We start from the raw sequence: 18,273 nt of genomic DNA on the forward strand, positions 1-18,273 counted from the left end.
AGTTATTGAATACATTTAAAGTGGAGATTGATAAATTCTTGAATAGTCAGGGTGTCAAAATTTCCAGGGAGAAGGCAGGAGAATGGTGTTGAGAGAGATAATAAATCTGCCATGATGGAATGGCGGAGCAGACTCGCTTAGCAGAGTGGTGTAATTCTGCTCCCAGTCTTATGGTTTTATGAACTTATTGAAGGGAAGGAGAGGCAGTAAAAACTGAGTTCAAATCCGACGTCATCTGTAAGGAGTCTATACGTCCTCCCATGGAATGTGTGGGTTTTCTCCAGTTTCCTCCCACAGTCCAACAACATACTGATTAGCAGGTTAATTGGTCATCGTAGATTGTCCTGTGATTGTGCTAGGGTTAAATCGGGAGTTGCTGGGCTGTACAACTTCAAGAGCTGCGCTGTACCTCAATAAATTAAAAAAAAGCATAAATTACAACTCAGTGACAAAATGTTTGGAGAAACTATATATTTAACAATTTTTTAATATAATTATCTCTCATTGGAAAAACTATTAATAATACCAGGGTTTTTTATCCTGTATAGATCTGGGGTGTAGGACACTGAGGGGTGATCGTATAGAGGATGATAAAATCATGAGGTAGATAAGATGGATCATGCCTGTCTTTTTCCCCAGGGTGGGGGAGTCTAAAACTAGAGGGCACAGATTTAAAGCAAGAGGGAAATGTTTTAAATGGGGTCAGCAGGGCAATATCTTCACACAAATGGTGGAAGTGCATCAAGTGAGCTGCCAGAGGAAGCAGTAGAGGTGGGTACAATAACAAGACTTTTGGACCACTACATGGAAAGGTTTAGAAGGATATGGTCCAAACACAAGCAAATAGAATGAGCTCAGGTCAATACCTTGGTCACCATAGACAAGATGGGCTGAAGCACCTGTTTCTGTGTTGTAAAACTGTATGACCATATAAATGTTGTAATTAATTAGCATTGTGATCTTTAGACTTTAGAATATGCCTAATAAGACTGACATGCTGTGAATTCCATCCAAAACAAAACTGTCAAGTGTAAACTGAGTATTGTCTGCTGGTTCCCCTCTCACTCTTTCTCTTCTCACCTGCCCATCACCTCTCTTTGGTTCCCCTCCTCCTTCCCTTTCTTCCCATGGTACTCTGTCCTCTCCTATTAGAATCCTCCTTCAGCCCTTTACCACTTCCACCTGTCACCTCCCACCTTCTTATTTCATCCCCAACCACCCAGCATCACCCTTGCCTGATCTCACCTATCACCTGCCAGCTTGTATTTCCTCTTCCTCCCCCCACATTATTCCAACTTCTTCCCCCTTCCTTTCTAGTCCCGATTGAGGTTTTTGGTCCAAAATGTCGACTCTTTATTCCTCACCGTAGATGCTGCCTGACCTGAGTTCCTTAAGCATTTTGTGCGTGTTACTCAAGATTTCCAGCATCTGCAAAATCTCTTTTGTTCAGGCTAAGTATTGAACATGTTCCAAGTATGCATATTGTTCAGTGCTGTTTTTTCAGTCATGGTAACAGAATTTAATCATATGTGTCAATGCTGATAATAAGATAAATAAAGTACATAAAATAACTAAAATGACTGGGCCCAGAAAATACACGCTCTTACGACTCAAGCAATCCTTTCATTTTACAAGCATGAGAAATCTGCAGACACTGGAAATCCAGAGCAACACACACAAAATGCCGGAGGAACTCAGCAGGTCAGGCAGCACTGATGGAAAAGAGTACAGTCAACAAGTCAGGCTGAGACGCTTCTTCAGGACTGGAAAGAAAGAGGAGAAATCAGTACCAGTAGGTGGGGGAAGGGGAGGAAGAAGTACAAGGTGGTAGGTGGCAGGTGAAACTGAAAGAGTGGGAGGGGTGATGTAAAGAGCTGGGAAGTCGATTGGTGAAAGAGATAAATGGTTGAAGAAGGTGGAATATGATAGGAGAGGAAAGAAGACCATGGCAGAAAGACAAGGGGAGGAGCACTAGACGGGCAGGTAAATTGAGAAAGGGAAAGAGGAATGGTGAAGGAGAGAGTGAGGGCAATTGTTGGAAGTTCGAGAAATTGATATCCATAGATGCTGCCTGGCCTTCTTTTGTTTTACTTGTGCACAAGGAGAACAGCATGGTTCCTGTCAGCCTCTCTGTTCTTTTGAACAGAAAACTGATATTTTTATACAGAATTGGCTTTTCTGTTACAGATATTGAGCATTTGGTAAATTGTATATGTTTGAAATCAAGTTGAATCACCATTCACAATAAAGGTGTTAAAGTCAATCGAAACTTCAAGTGGACAGCCAATGATACTTTGAAGTTAACAAAGACAGAGCCTTAGTTGTTTGGTTCCTTTCACATTCTGTGTAATCTCAAATGTCTCCGGCACCCCTTATTGTGTAAAAAGAAGCTATGTTTTAGGAAGACATTTCTGGAAAACTCTCACTAAAGAGGCCTCACTCATCTGGCTTAAGTACACACTGCCACACTTAATCGAGCCATCTTTTCTGTCATAAGCAGAGGCGTCTTTGGTGGTCTCACTCGACTACAATTGCCCCAGGCTATTCCAGACATCCCACCCTGCAAAAACTCATTTCGGGGAGGTAGCACCATCAATTTGCGGGAGACTCCCGGAACTTCCGGGAGAGGGGGGATGTCTGCTATTCTTGTCTGGACACTGTCTTTAACCCTTGCCTTACTGCAACTTCCACATGTGTTTTTGAATTACTATGTTCCGGGAAGAGTGGATTCCCTTTAAATGTTTTCTGATTCCTCACTCCTTGTAGGTGATTGTTCAAAGATCCTTTTATCTACATGCGAACTTCAGCCTGAGCAAATCAGATCCTGTTTCTCAAAAAGTCGCACAATTGAACAACTCTTTGCTGTTTATAACTGGAACACAGGTAGGAACTGGGTATTTTGAGAGAAAACCAAGATTGTAATGAATTAACTGCTCACTGTAACAAATTCATTTGCAGGGCACAAGGGAAAATGTGTGTGAATGGGGCTGTTGGGATTGTAACAACTGGCATAGTGTTAATGGGCTGAACGATCTCTTTCTGTGCCACACCAGTTCTACAATTTTATCCTCCCTTTCCCCAGCCCGGTGGTGTTTTTAACAAACTTTACAAGATTCATTTTATGAATGGAATTTGTTTGAAAAAAATGTACCTTCAGTTAATTACAGAAAATGACACAAAATTTTTTTTCTAGTTCGGTTTCTTTTTGCTCTTCCTTTGTCTCATAGGTTTTGAGAAATTAATTTCATGAATGAAGTCTAGGCTATTTTAGATTAATTCTTGAACAATTTCATAAAAGGCTTCAAGTGATTAGTGTGCACTGGTGTTTTTTTTCTGGTGCAAGTTCAAGTTGAAGTCTATCTAATATTTATCCATGCATGAATATAGCCAAACGAGACAGAGTTCCTCTGGGGTCAAGGCGCAAAGCACATTACCAACAGGACACAGCACATTGCACGTAACCCATATGGTAACAATTTCAGAAAAACATACAGTCATAAAGAGAAAAAAATAATACAGCTCAGGTCCCTGAGTGCCATGACTGTAGAATTGATGGTAAGTTCTCCCGCTTGTTTATCATCATAAGCATACAGATACAGGGTAAAAATGCCAAACAAATGAGCTTTTAGCATTTACAAACAGCCGGCTGGTGGCATAGTGGCATCAGTGCTGGACTGCGAGGCGGAGGTTCCGAAGTTTAAACCCAGCCGGCTCCTCCCCGCATGCTTTCCATCCGTGTGGGGTTAAGAGATGGTGATCTCTTTGGGAAAAAAAAACTCAGCTGGCAGAAGGCAATGGCAAACCGCTGCTGTTACTTGCATCGTGCGTGAATTCCAACTACGTCAGGATGGCATGGGAGGAAATCGTCGGCTACCTGAAAAAATTTCAGATGCGACCTACATTATTACTATCATGTTACAAACATGACAAATGTAACTTTAAGCAGACAGGTTCCAGGGACAGACAGGAGCCTGGGAGCGAACAGAATGCAAAACTGTCCTGTTCTCTATTCCCAGGAGCTACAGTATTTGCAAAAGTTTTGTGAAAGTATTGTTGACAGAGTAATTCATAGAACATGATTGTGCAAGAATGTTGAGACCGTAAGACATAGAGCAGAATTAGGTTATTTAGCCCATTAAGTCTGCTCTGCCGTTCCATCATGGCTGATTTATTATCCCTCTCAACCCAATTCTCCTGCCTTCTCTCTGTAACCTTTGACACCCCTACTAATCAAGAACCTATTAATCTCTGGGATGGCAGGTCTTTCATATGAAGAAAGACTGGATGAACTGGGCTTGTACTCGTTGGAATTTAGAAGATTGAGGGGGGATCTGATTGAAACGTATAAGATCCTAAAGGGATTGGACAGGCTAGATGCGGGAAGATTGTTCCCGATGTTGGGGAGGTCCAGAACGAGGGGTCACAGTTTGAGGATAGAGGGGAAGCCTTTTAGGACCGAGATTAGGAAAAACTTCTTCACACAGAGAGTGGTGAATCTGTGGAATTCTCTGCCACAGCAAACTGTTGAGGCCAGTTCATTGGCTATGTTTAAGAGGGAGTTAGATATGGCCCTTGTGGCTACAGGGGTCAGGGGGTATGGAGGGAAGGCTGGGTTCTGAGTTGGATGATCAGCCATGATCATAATAAATGGCGGTGCAGGCTCGAGGGGCCGAATGGCCTACTCCTGCACCTATTTTCTATGTTTCTATGTTTCTCTGCTTTAAATATACCCGATAACTTGGTCTCCTCAGCTGTCTGTGGCAGTGAATTCCACATATTAATTACCCTCTAGCTGAAGAAGTTCCTCCTAATTTCTTTCTAAAGGGACATCCTTTTATTTTAGGGCTATGTGCTCTGGTCCTAGACTCCTCCACATACTTTCCACATCTAGTCCATCTAGGCCTTTCAATATTTGGCAGTTTTCTGGGTTTCATTGATACTCCTCCCACCCTTCTTCCTTCTATCCAGTGAATACAGGCCCAGATCCATCAAGTATTCCTCTTACATTAACCCTTTCATTCCTGGGTTCATTGTCATGAACCTCTTCTGGACCTTCTCCAATGCCAAAACATCTTCTCCAAGAAAAGGGGTCCAAGACTATTCACAATACTCCAAGTGCAGTCTCACCAATGCTTATTAAAGTCTCAGCTAAGCTTCATAAGGCTAAGTGGAGCAGCCCACCTGGGATGTAATATTAAACAATAACTTCCAGTTGATCAACCCAAGGGCTGGTCTTCCTGATTTCAAGTTCATTTTGCTTATGTCTTTCCAGTGCCAAACACTCATTCCCACCCCCCAATCCCTTATCATCTCCTGACCCCTCTTCTTTAAAGCTCTCTCAGCTAGACTCCAAACCCGCAAGCTTTGTTAAATTGATTTTGTCCAAGACCATGATGCCCAGCACCATTCTACTGCTTTCACCCACCATACTGATATTGATTCTTTCCTTTGTCAAAGCCATTGGGTTGAAATTCCCATTCACATCTCTGAATTTCACTGTGTCGTTGACCTTCCTTCACACTAAAGCATTGCCTTCTACTGAACTTGGCATTCTACAACTCCAGCCTGTTTTGCATTCTTCTGGCAGCTTCAATGGTGGCAGTGCCTCCAGGCCCAAGGTCTGCCCCTCAGGCTCTCTATCTCTCTGCTAAAGGCCCTCTGTAAAATCCCTTCCCTTGGCTCAAGCTCTCAGAACCTCTCCTTACAACCACTGTAGGTTTTTTCTCCCTTTACTTCTGCTGAGGCCCTCCATTGGTCATGGTCAACGATAGATGTTGCATTCCAGCTGTCAGTGTGATACATAAGCCAAGACAGTATGATATGGAGAGCAAGTTGTTGCCCATGTGGCAGCCACCTCACCCCCAACCCCGCAGCTGATGAATCCAAAGGAATGGCAGAGACTAATACAGTTTGACACAGTTGTCATGATGCTTCTGGTTTGGTTGCTGGCCACTTGACCATGGTTTTTGGTCGGGCGCCGGACACTCGGAGAGATTCGGCGGGGTGGGCGGGGTCTTGGCGCTCGGCCAGGGGCTGTGGTCAAGTGGTTGGCGACTTGGGCCAGCTCCCCCATCGGACTTAGTCTGGTGAGGAGGGTGTGAGGATACCCAGTAGGACTAAAAAAAAATAAGACCTGACAAAGGGCGGATGAGCTCCTTGTGAGGCAACGGCCATCTTCTGTGGAAGAGATTAAAGCCTCACCACGTATCTACGAATCGTATGCTGTGCACATAGTCAGAAGAGACACGATGAACTTGGGCACTGCACTGTGTGCCTGGACCTGCCCAAGGCCTCTGCCTAAGGAAGGGCTGAGATTGAAGAAGCGGCCGCGGCTGGAGGTCGGCATGTCCTCGGGCTCGAGTTCAGCGGGGGCAGCGGTGGCCGGTGCTAAGGTGGCCAGTGAGAACAAACTGGAGAAGAGGCTGTACTCGGTGCTGTTGCAAGATCGAAGAAGGTGGAGGTGCATAGCTGCCAACCCCGGATTCCGGACGGCAGCCACTGACTGACTGTCACGATGTGTGCAGTCAATATCAGAATCCAAGTGCGGAAAGAAGACAGGTTCTGATATAGAGATGCTGACGAGTTTATTTATAGTCATTCCAAAAGAACATCAGAAGCTCATCTGAGCGGCACTGCAAAATGTAACATTCTCAAAACTAGGACCCCTACGATAAGCACTATTGCTCTGTTCTATTTCTTACCCCTGCACTCCTTCTCTCCCTCTTTTTTTACTCCAAACTGTTAAACTTTTTATTCTCCCTCCTGCCTGTGAATACACCTGTTTTACAATGGCTTCAAAGGCTACCAAATTGGGGAAAAAAGAAGTTCCAGTGGCCGCCTTCTTGGGCGAAAGCATTACCTTGATATTAGAACAGCATCAACAGGAGATAATTACTGAATTTAAGTCCTCTTTCAGTTCGCTGGAATTGAAATTGCATCAAATTAAATCCAAAGTGGAGGATCATGCCCAACGTTTATCACATCTTGAGTCTGCCACGGATGATTTAGACCGTTGTTTTAAAGAGTTGGAAATCGTTTGTTCCAGCTTGAGAGATCATAATAGCAAGCTAGTATCCAAAGTTACCAACCTAGAAAGTCGGAGCAGACATCAAAATCTACGTATTCTCGGCTTGCCAGAGTCTATTGAAAGTGGGTCCCCGCTGAATTTTTTTTCCACTTTCCACCCCGCCCGAGATAGACAGAGATCATCGTACCTTAGCGCCTAAACCGGAGCCCGGGCACAGGCCACGCCCAGTAATTATTCATTTTCATCGCTACCAGATTAAAGATCTCTTGGTTAAAGAAGCCTGTTGGAGAGGGCAGTTGGAATACAAGGGTCAACCAATTCGTGTTGTCGAGGACTATGCTCCCCAAGTTCTGAGTCTGCGAGCTGAGTGTAAAGAAGTCATGAAAGAACTATATAATCGCGGATTCAGGCCTTCCTTTCAATTTCCAGCTCGACTCCGAATCTCTCTTACTAGTGGAGGGAAAAAATGGTTTAACTCGTCTACAGAAGCTCAGAAATTTATCGATGGCCTCTCTGTTACTTTGAATCCCTCAGATTCAGTTTGATTACTTATACTGGTGGAGAAGTACTTTTTTCCCTGTTTTTTTCCCCTGATCTTTCTTTCTTAATTCAGTAATTTTTTTTTATAGTTTCTCGTGGGTAGGTCACTGGGTAAAGTCTGTTTACTTGTTTTTATATTTTTTCTTAAATACTAGTTCATATCTTTTTTTTAGTTTATTACCTTGAGTTAAGCTTAACAAATTATGGTGGAATTGTTTTTCTTTTCACTATGTATTACTTTAGTTTGTAGTGCTAAAAGTTTTCTGGTTTTTAATTGATAAAAGATGGAGCTGATGACGATGTTAAGAGACAGGAAGTTGGGGTTATGGGGTAGCTTTTTTTTTTGAAGAGCTTGCTGCTGCTTTTTGGTAGCTTTCTTGCCATGAGGTGTGGGGGGAGGAGGAAACTCTAGTGCCAATATTATTCATAGAACCTTTAGATATTTGTATTATTCAGGACGTATTTCTGTCCTGTTTTTCTTGTTTTATACTTTTTCTCCAGAGCTGTTACTCAAATTTCTGATAATGGTTTTGCCTACTGTCCTCTATCTTTTTTTTAAAAGGACAATGGTTAGTCCATTGAATTTTGTAAGCTGGAATGTTAAGGGATTGTTAAAAGAAGGAAGGTCTTTTCACATCTTAAACAGCTTAATGCAGCAATTGCTTTTTTGCAAGAAACACACATTTGCAGTTCTGATAACTCTCATCTCATGTTAAGATGGGTGGGGTAGCACTTCCATTCTACTTTTCAGGCTAAAGCCAGGGGGGGGTCTCAATTCTTATAAATCAAAATGTTCCTTTTGAGCTTCATAACAAAGTACCTGATACAAATGGTTGTTTTATTATTGTCTCGGGGAAATTATATAAAATTATATATTAGTCTTGGCTAACTTATACGCTCCCAATTCGGATGATGTGGTGTTTTTTGATCGTTTTTTGTCCTTATTGCCTGAGCTGAGTTCATATTCTCTCATATTGGGCGATGATTTTAATTGTTAAATTCAGTTTTGGATCGATTCCTCTATTCCTATACTACCAAGTAAATCTGCTTTATCAGTTCAGTCTTTCCTTTGCAATTATGGTATCTCTGATGTATGGCGTTTTCTCCATCCAAATGAGAGAGATTACTCTTTTTTTTCACATGTCCATCACACTTTTACTAGAATTAATTATTTTTAATTGATAATCAGCTGATTCCATCTGTTCGCTCTTGTGACTATCAGAGTATTGATTTCAGATCATGCCCCAGTCACCCACTGTCTATAATTCTTCCTGGTTTCCCCAAAATGAATAAGCATTGGTGTTTTAATCTGACCCTGTTGTCGGATAATGATCTCGTAAAATTTATGGAGGACCAGATAACTTTTTAAAAAAAATGCTTACACATCATCTGAAACCTCAAGTCAGGTTGTTTGGGACGCTATGAAAGCATATCTAAGGGGTCAAATAATTTCATATACTGTGAATTTGAAAAGAAAGACCCATAAAGTGCGATCAGATCTGAGCAATCAAATTAAAACAACAGATCAACTACAGTGTATATGCCCAGACCAAAAATCCGGAGTTGTATAAGAAACACGTGGAACTTCAAACTAAGTTTAACCTTATTTCCACTCACCCAATTGAACGCCAACTTTTGGAAAGTAAGAGCTGGTTTTATATTCATGGTGATAAATCCAGTAAATTTTTAGTTAACCAACTAAGACGCCCTAAAGCTAAACAACATATTACAAAAATTCGAATGGGAAATGGGAATGTTACCTTGAATCATTCTGAAATTAATGACACATCCAAGAATTTCTATTCTCGACTCTATACTTCTAAATCTTTAAATGATAATATTTCTGTCAAGCATTTTAAAATAGTTTAAATACTCCTACACTTTCTCCTGATCTCAAAGCAAAACTGAATGAGCCATTATCATTAGAGGAAATATCCTCAGCTATTTCTGTATTGCAGTCTGGTAAATCTCCTGGACCTGATGGGTTCTCTGTAGAATTCTATAAATCATTTTCCTCACTGCTTTTGCCTCAACTAATTTTAGTTTTATCCAACTCGTTTAAACAAGGTAAGTTACCAGCATCACTTAATGGAGCATGTATCGTTCTTTTAGCGAAAAAAGGCAAGGATCCATCAGTGTGTTCTTTGTCTAGGCCGATTTCTTTGCTAAATGTTGATGTTAAAATTTTGGCTAAAGTTTTGGCCTGCAGATTGGAGAACATTCTACCCTTAATTACTTCTGAAGCCCAAACTGGTTTTATAAAAAATAGTCTCCCTTTTTTTAATGTACGGTGTCTATTTAATATCTTATACTCACCTTCAGCTGGGATTCCTGAATATGTCATTTCTTTAGATGCAGAGAAAGCATTTGATTGTGTGGAGTGGTATTATCTTTTTGCGGTTTTAGAAAAATTTGATTTTGGACAAAGTTTTATTACGTGGATTAAATTGTTATATTAACACCTCACTGCTTCTGTCTTGACCAACTCTCAGCAATCCCAATCTTTCAACCTTAAACGTGGCACCCGGTAAGGGTGCCCTTTAAGTCCCTTACTTTTTGATCTGGCCATACAGCCACTGGCGATTGCGTTTCGTAGCTATGCTGAATTGACGGGGATTTGGAGGGGGGGTGTTGAGCATAAAGTCTCTCTTTATGCTGATGATCTATTACTTTTTATATCAAATCCGACTACCTCCTTATCCCCATTGTTTTCACTTCTTAACAAATTTAGCCAGCTTTCCGGATACAAACTTAATTTACATAAGAGCGAACTCTTTCCAATAAACAGAGAAGCACAAATATTAGAAGTTCATAACCTCCCTTTTAAAGTAGTAAATAATCAATTTACTTACCTTGGCTTTACAGTAACAAGGAATTATAAGCGTCTTTTTGAGAAAATTTCACTAATCTTTTAAACCATACAAAACAGAGTCTATTACAGTGTCACCCCTGTGTATGTCTCTGATAGGTCAAATTAATGTTAAAATGTATATCCTTCCTAAATTTTTATGCTTATTTCAATCTTTACCAATTTTTATTTCTAAAGCTTTTTTTGACTCGTTAGATTCTATTATTTCGTCCTATCTATGGAAGGGTAAATGTCCCAGACTAAATAAAGCTCACCCTCAAAAACCTAAAATGGTAAGCGGTATGGCTTTGCCCAATTTTCGTTTATATTACTGGGCAGCCAACATACGTTGTCTTATCATTTGGTCTTACTTTTATAATCAGTCAACTGCCCAATATGGGTGGCAATGGAGTTGAACTCTTATAAGAATCTCTCCATTCCCGCACTTCTTGGATCCGCACTTCCTTGCCATCTGCCTAAATCAATTGTTAATCCTGTCATCAGACACACTCTGAGAATATGGGCTCAGTTCAGAAAATGTAATGGTCTTCACGGTTTCTCTCTCTCTAGTCCTATTCTATATAATCATCTTTTTCAGCCTTCCATGCAGGATTTCACATTTCAAGACTGGCACAGGAAGGGCATTAGGTGCTTTGAAAATCTTTTCATAGACAATCGCTTTGCAACTTTTGAACAAATGTCTGTAAAGTTCAACCTACCCAACACTCAATTCTTCAGATATCTCCAAATTAGACATTTTATCAACCCTTTAATACCAAACTTTCCTGAGGTACCCGATAAAATTGTTGTGGACATTGGGTAAATGCTTAATATCCACTATTTGAGATATGTTAGTGATTTTGAGGTGAGCCCCCTTTGACAAAATTAAAACTGCCTAGGAGCGTGATTTAAATTTTGCTCTGTCCGACAATGTTTGGGATTCAATTCTCAAGTCAGTTAATTCAACTTAATTATGTGCTCGCCACTGTCTTTTACAGTTCAAGGTTGTACACTGGGGTCACATGTCTAAAACTAAATTACCGCCGTTCTATCCTGATATTAGTCCCTGTTGTGACAAGTGTAAAGGGGCCGAGGCTTCCCTTATTCATATGTACTGGGCTTGTCCTAGCTTGGAGAAATTCTGGAGAGATGTCGTTTTAACTTTATCCCATATACTTAATTGCTATTTGGAACCTAACCCTCTGATTGCTCTTTTCGGCACCTCGGGAGAAGTTGACACGCAACAGACTCCGACAAAACGTCGTACATTGTCTTTTGCCTCTCTTTGGTCCCCTAATCTGAGGAATGACATCCTTGCCATAGAGGGAGTACAAAGAAGGTTCACCAGATTGATTCCTGGGATGGCAGGACTTTCATATGATGAAAGACTGGATGAACTAGGCTTATACTCATTGGAATTTAGAAGATTGAGGGGGGATTTTATTGAAACGTATAAAATCCTAAAGGGATTGGACAGGCTAGATGCAGGAAGATTGTTCCTGATGTTGGGGAAGTCCAGAACGAGGGGTCACAGTTTGAGGATAAAGGGGAAGCCTTTTAGGACCGAGATTAGGAAAAACTTCTTCACGCAGAGAGTGGTGAATCTGTGGAATTCTTTGCCACAGGAAACAATTGAGGCCAATTCATTGGCTATATTTAAGAGTGAGTTAGATATGGCCCTTGTGGCTAAAGGGATCAGGGGGTATGGAGAGAAGGCTGGTACAGGGTTCTGAGTTGGATGATCAGCCATGATCATACTGAATGGCGGTGCAGGCTCGAAGGGCCGAATGGCCTACTCCTGCACCTATTTTCTATGTTTCTATGTTTTGGCCAGACGTGCAGTCCTTCTTAGGTGGAGAGGTGTTGCCCACCCACTCATGCTCAATGGCTCAGAGACATTATGTCCTGCTTAGACCTTGAAAAGATTCATTATTTACTTCTTAATTCGGACATAAAGTTGCAAAAGGTGTGGGGACCTTTTCTTGAATATTTTCATAATTCCTGTTTAGATTAAGGGTTTATTCCTCCTTTTTTTTCTTTTACATTTAAATCCCTTAATTCCAGCTTCTTTTGCATTAAGACTTGCATTTTTTTTTTGATGTGTAAACATATTATAGCTCAGGTAGGAGGCAATATACCTTTTTTTTAATAAATACAGCTCTGTGGTGATAAAAGTTCTGATCAACTTTTCTATATATCATAAGGTTGGCTTGGAGTTGGGTAGTGGGAGGGTGGGGTTGTAACTAACTTTATGGATGTTTTTCCTTAACTGTTATGAACTGTACATTTGATATTCTGTTTTGCATTGTATAAACCTTTTTTTTAACTGGTGTTTTTGTTGTTGCATTGTAGAAACTTATAAAAAAATTAATTAAAAATTTTTAAAAAATAATTCAAGTAACACGGCATCCCCAAGACTATCAAAATAAATTTAACAAGCTTAAACAGAAAGCACCAGGAGACCGCATTACAGAGATTGAGTCACTCAAGAAAAACACAAGGAACTCTAAATGATTAATGACTTCCATTAAACAGCTATTAACCAATTCAGCTGCTTTAAAAACCCTGGAGTTTCAGAGTTCAATCCTGGTATCCTCTAAAAGGTGTCTGTACATTCGTCATGTGGAATGCATGGGTTTTCCTCGGATGCGCCGGTTTCCTCCCACAGTCCAAAGACGTACTGGTTAGAAGGTTAATTGGTCATTGTAAGTTGTCCTGTGATTAGGTTAGGGTTAAATCAGGGTTGATGGGTGATCGACTTGGGGGGCTGGTAGGGCCTGTTCCGTGTTGTATCTCTAAATAAAAAATTATACTGACGTGTTGTGTGGCACTTCCCTTCTGGGGGTGGAGCAGGAGGATGAGCTGGAGGGAGGGGCTTCTAAGCATGACGAGAGCAGCAGGGTCCATGTTTACTAAGATTTAAGCAGCTGATTGGAATCCAGCTCTACTCAGTCAGATTAGCCTTATTATATGTAGAATGGCATAGCAACTCACCTGAGGATTTCCCTTCTCTTACTAATATAAACCTTTTCCTTTTTAATTGCAGGTGACCCAAGTACCAATCACTGGACCAGGCTGCCATCACTTTCTCACCTGCTACAAATGCCAGATGGCACCTTCCTTTATGAAGTGTGGCTGGTGTGATGGACAATGTACCTGGCGGGAGGAATGCCTGAAAACATGGATGCCAGATACTTGTTCACCTGCAGTTGTTGAGGTAGGTTTCTGGATGTCTAAAACTTTTTTACCTTCTGTCCATTAATGTGGACATTTACCTAATGATGTTTATTCACTTATTGAGGTACAGCACAAGGCTCTTCTGGTCTTTCAAGCTGTGCCGTCCAGCAATCCCCAACCTAACCCTAACCTAATTGCAGGACAACTTACAATGACCAATTAACCTACTAACAGGTATGTCTTTGGACTGTGGGAGGAAACAAGAGCACCTGGAGAAAACCCACACATTCAATGGGTAGGATGTACAGTCTCCACAGATGACATAGAAACATAGAAAACCTACAGCACAATACAGGCCCTTCGGCCCACAAAGTTCTGCCAAACTTGCCCTTACCTTAGAAGTTAACTAGGGTTACCCATAGCCCTCTATTTTTCCAAGCTCCATGTACCTATCCAGGAGACTCTTAAAAGACCCTATTGTATCCGCCTCCACCACCGTCGCTGGCAGCCTAATCCATGAAATCACCACTCTGTGCGTAAAAAAAACTTATCCCTGACATCTCCCCTGTACCTGCTTCCAAGCACCTTAAAACCGTGCCCTCCCGTACTGGCAATTTCAGCCCTGGGAAAAAGCCTTTGACGATTAATGCTTCTCATCATCTTATACACCTTTATCAGGTCACCTCTCATCCTTCGTCGCTCCAAGGATAAAAGGCCAAGTTCACTCAACCTATTCTCATAAGGCATGCTCCCCAATCCAGGCAAAATCCTTGTAAATCTCCTCTGCACCCTCTCTATGGTTTCCACATCCTTCCTGTGATGAGACGACCAGAACTGAGCACAGTACTCCAAGTGGGGTCTGACCAGCGTCTCATATAGCTGCAACATTACCTCTCAGCTCCGAAACTCAATCCCACAATTGATGAAGGCCAATGCACCGTATGCTTTCTTAACCCCAGAGTCAACCTGCGTAGCAGCTTTGAGTGTCATTGAACTCCGAACTCCAATCCCCCGAGCTGTAATAACGTTGCACTAACTGCTATACTCGATCTCTGAAGATGATGGTTGAACCTGTCAGTATTAATGGTGTTCACTCCTCTGAGTCATCATGAGTTCAAGTTCCATTGGTTTTGGTTTATAAACGTTACTTGTACCAAGATGCAGTGAAAAGTTTGTCATGCATACTGTTCATACTGATCAGAACATTACACAATGCATTGAGGTAGAACAAGATAAAACAATAGCAATGCAGAATAAAGTGTTACAGTTACAAAGAAAGTGCAGTGCAGGTAAACAATATGGTGCAAGATCATAAGGGCACGAGTCCATCTTATTGTACAAACATTCTGTTCAAGGGTCTGATAACAGTGGGATAGAAGCCATCCTTGAGCCTGGAGGTATGTGCTCTATCTTCTGCCTGAAGGGAGAGAAAGTGGTTAGGGTCTCTAATTATGCTGTCTGCTTTACTGAAGCAGTGAGAAGGATAGGTGGAGTCTATAGAGGGGAGACTTGTTTCTGTGATGTGCTGAGCTGTTTCCACAAGTCTGTAGTTTCTTATGGTCACATGCAGAACATTTGTGATACCAAGCCCTTATGCATCCAGCCAGAATGCTTTTTATGGTGCATTGATAAGAATAATTGTGTTGATTGGCACATGTCAAACTTCTTTGCGCTCATGAGGAAATAGAGGAGTTTTCTTGGCTGTGGGTCCTATGTGGTTGGACCAAGACAGGTTGTTGGTCATGTCCCATTCCTATGAACCTGAAGTGCTCAATCCTCTGGGCCTCAGCACTATTGACATTAACAGGAGCATGTGCACTGCTCCCCATCCCAACTCCCTGAAGTCAATGACCAGCGCTTTTATTTTGTTGACATTGACGGAAAGTTTGTTGTCATGGTAGCATGTCACTAAGGTCCCTATTTCCTTGCTATACTCTTAATGCATCAATATTTAAGATACTGTCACACTACATCTGCAAACTCAAGATCTACATTGGCACTCCATAGGAGAGAGCTGAACACTTAGTCAGAGTTCATGCTGGAATGCCTGAGGTCCCTTTCTACAGACCAGACATAACATCTGGTTCTGACTGAAGCATCTGAGCTGTAGAGCAAAATATAAACTGATGTAAGGTCTTGGTCCAAAATATTGGCCTGCCTTTTCCCTCCACAAATGCTGCTTGACCCATTGTGTTCTTCAAGCAGTTCCTCATACATTAACCCTTACATTCCTTGGATCATTGTCATGAACATCTGTGCCCATTTTGGGTGGATATAAAACATCCAGTTGTTGAAAAGATTCAAAGTTTAGCAAGATGGTTGCCCCATTGTCTTGGGGAATAGTGATATTTAGTTGTCAGCCAAGTCATTTTTTATTCCACTGCTCTTTGTGAGACTGACTGCAGCTGATGTTATACAGTCACTGTGCAAGTACTTTAATGGTTTCAAGACACTTTAAGACAGATATGAAATTTATCACATCAAACTTCTCTCTCTGTTGTACTTTTTATTTCATAACTGGTTTCTGCTAATTGAGTTATTGAGTTTTACAGTGCAGGAACAAGTGCTTCACCCCAAATCATCCATACCAGCACACTTGCCTGCTTGAACTAGACCCATTTACCTGCAGATGCACCATACCACACGTCACCTTTCCTATCCTCTTACGTGTCTAAGTGTCTTAAATGATGTAGTTATACTCCCCTTTGCTAATTCTTCTGGTAACTTACTCCATATACCCTCCACAAGCTGTGAGGAAAAAGTTGCCCCTCTAAATAGTCCCCTTTAAATCTTTCCCATACACCTTAAAACTGTGCCCTCTGTTTTCAGACTCCGTTATCATGAGGGAAAGATTGTTACCATTCATCTAATCTATACGATCACTCCTTGGTGTCCTTCACTCCTGGGGAAAAAGAACCTATCTTATCCAGTCTCTGCTTTTTAACTTAAGCTTTCCAGTCCTGCTAACATTCTCATGAATCTGTCCTGGACCCATTCCAGCTTAATGACATCCTTCCGAACACGAGGCAACAGAAATGCACACAATATTCCAGGTGCAATTTCACCACCGTTCTCATCTTCAATTGCAGTAAGATGAGGAAGTGATGTAGATAAATGAGGAGCGGAAAAGGAGGTGCCCTTTGAGCCTGTTCCGCCATTTTTAGAGATAAAAAGATAAAGATAAAAATTAGCTTTAATTGCAACATGTACATCAAACTGCATCACTTGTGTCAAATCAAATCAGTGAGGATGCGCTGGTGTCAGCCCACAAGTATCGCCGTGCTTCCAGCACCAATATAGCATGCTCACAACTGATAAACCCCAACCATATATGTTCATCTTTGGAATGTGGGAAGAAACTGGAGCACATAGAGGAAACCTATGCTATTTGTTTTTACCACGTACGCTTTGGCAGGAACACCAAGAAATGCCGATTGCCAAGCAGCTTCGACAGTGCCAGTGCATTGGAACATTGGAGGTCTATAAACACCATGGGTTCCAGCTGCCAAGGTCATCTATTGTTCATTAGAGTCACAGAGTCATAGAAAATTACAGCACAGTAACAGGTCATTCAGGCCACCTAGTCTATACATTCGGAGCATCACTTTCTGTGTGACACGGGTGCTTAAATCAGTGTGCTGCCAGCATCACCCATTGATAATAAGGTAGGGAGTGACAGGCCTTTGCAGAAGGCTGCCAATGGTGACAGGATCTAGACATGGGACATAATGCGTGATACTGCTTCAGTGGATGACACTACCCATGGGACTTTGTCTTGGCTAAATTTGCTAAACTTCTGCTCGGTGTAGATTTCCTGTGTGCGAAGAACTGTGAGTAAATCTTAAGACCTGCTGGCTTATGGGTGAAAGGACTTTGGGTTATTAATCTGTACCCCAGTAAGATCCTCATGATGACGCTGTCCAGCACATGTATCACCAGGTATGAATTCACTCCCCTGCTGGGCAGATTCCTAAACCCCACCAAGCCCACATTTTCCACTAGAGTCACAAAGTGTGGGGTCAAGCACTGTATTTGCATAGCAGGTTTGCCAGTCCACACCTGTGTGCATAGGCTGGATTTAGAAAAGCTGGACAGCACCAAGGCTGAGTTTGCTAACATGGAAATGCTTGGTATTGTACACAAGTCGAATAGCCCTTATGTTTCACCCCTCCATATGGTCCCTAAGCCTGATGGTGGTTGCTCTTCATGTGGTGATTACAACCGCCTTAACGAGGCCATCAACCCTCGATCATTACCTGGTCCCACATACTCAAGACATTTTGGTGCACTTAGCCAGAAAGTAATTTTTTTCTAAAATGGACTTAGTCAGGGGCTAGCTACTGTGTGCCAAGGACATTCCCAAAACTGCTGTTATAACTCTGTTTGAGTGTCTGCGCATGCAATTGGACTGAAAAATGCACAACAGACTTTCCAGCGACAAAGGGACTCTGTGTTAATAGACCTAGATTTTCTTTTTGTTTACCTGGATGACATATTTCTCGGCAACGCATCCTAAACTGAATACCTATTATCTTTCTGCACTCTTCAAGCGCTTAAGTCAACATGGACTGATTATTAACATCGCTAAGTGCCTGTTTGAGTTGCATACTATTGACATTTTTTGCCATCTCATCACTGCGAAAGGTGCGATCACTGTTTCATTCCAAGAGCTGCTGAAATT

The 18,273-nt window shown here is 41.7% G+C and overlaps 1 protein-coding gene across 1 annotated transcript in view; it reads left to right on the forward strand.

Moving 5' to 3' along the window:
- Positions 1-18,273, forward strand: part of mst1rb (macrophage stimulating 1 receptor b) — a 289,557-nt gene that overhangs the window by 159,664 nt on the left and 111,620 nt on the right. The window contains exons 4-5 of the mRNA XM_063067700.1: positions 2,767-2,883; positions 13,462-13,632. Coding sequence (XP_062923770.1) covers positions 2,767-2,883; positions 13,462-13,632 — 288 coding nt within the window. The remainder of the gene's footprint in view (positions 1-2,766; positions 2,884-13,461; positions 13,633-18,273) is intronic.

This window comes from Mobula hypostoma, chromosome 15 (assembly GCF_963921235.1).
Source record: "Mobula hypostoma chromosome 15, sMobHyp1.1, whole genome shotgun sequence".
NCBI classification, from domain to species: domain Eukaryota; kingdom Metazoa; phylum Chordata; class Chondrichthyes; order Myliobatiformes; family Myliobatidae; genus Mobula; species Mobula hypostoma.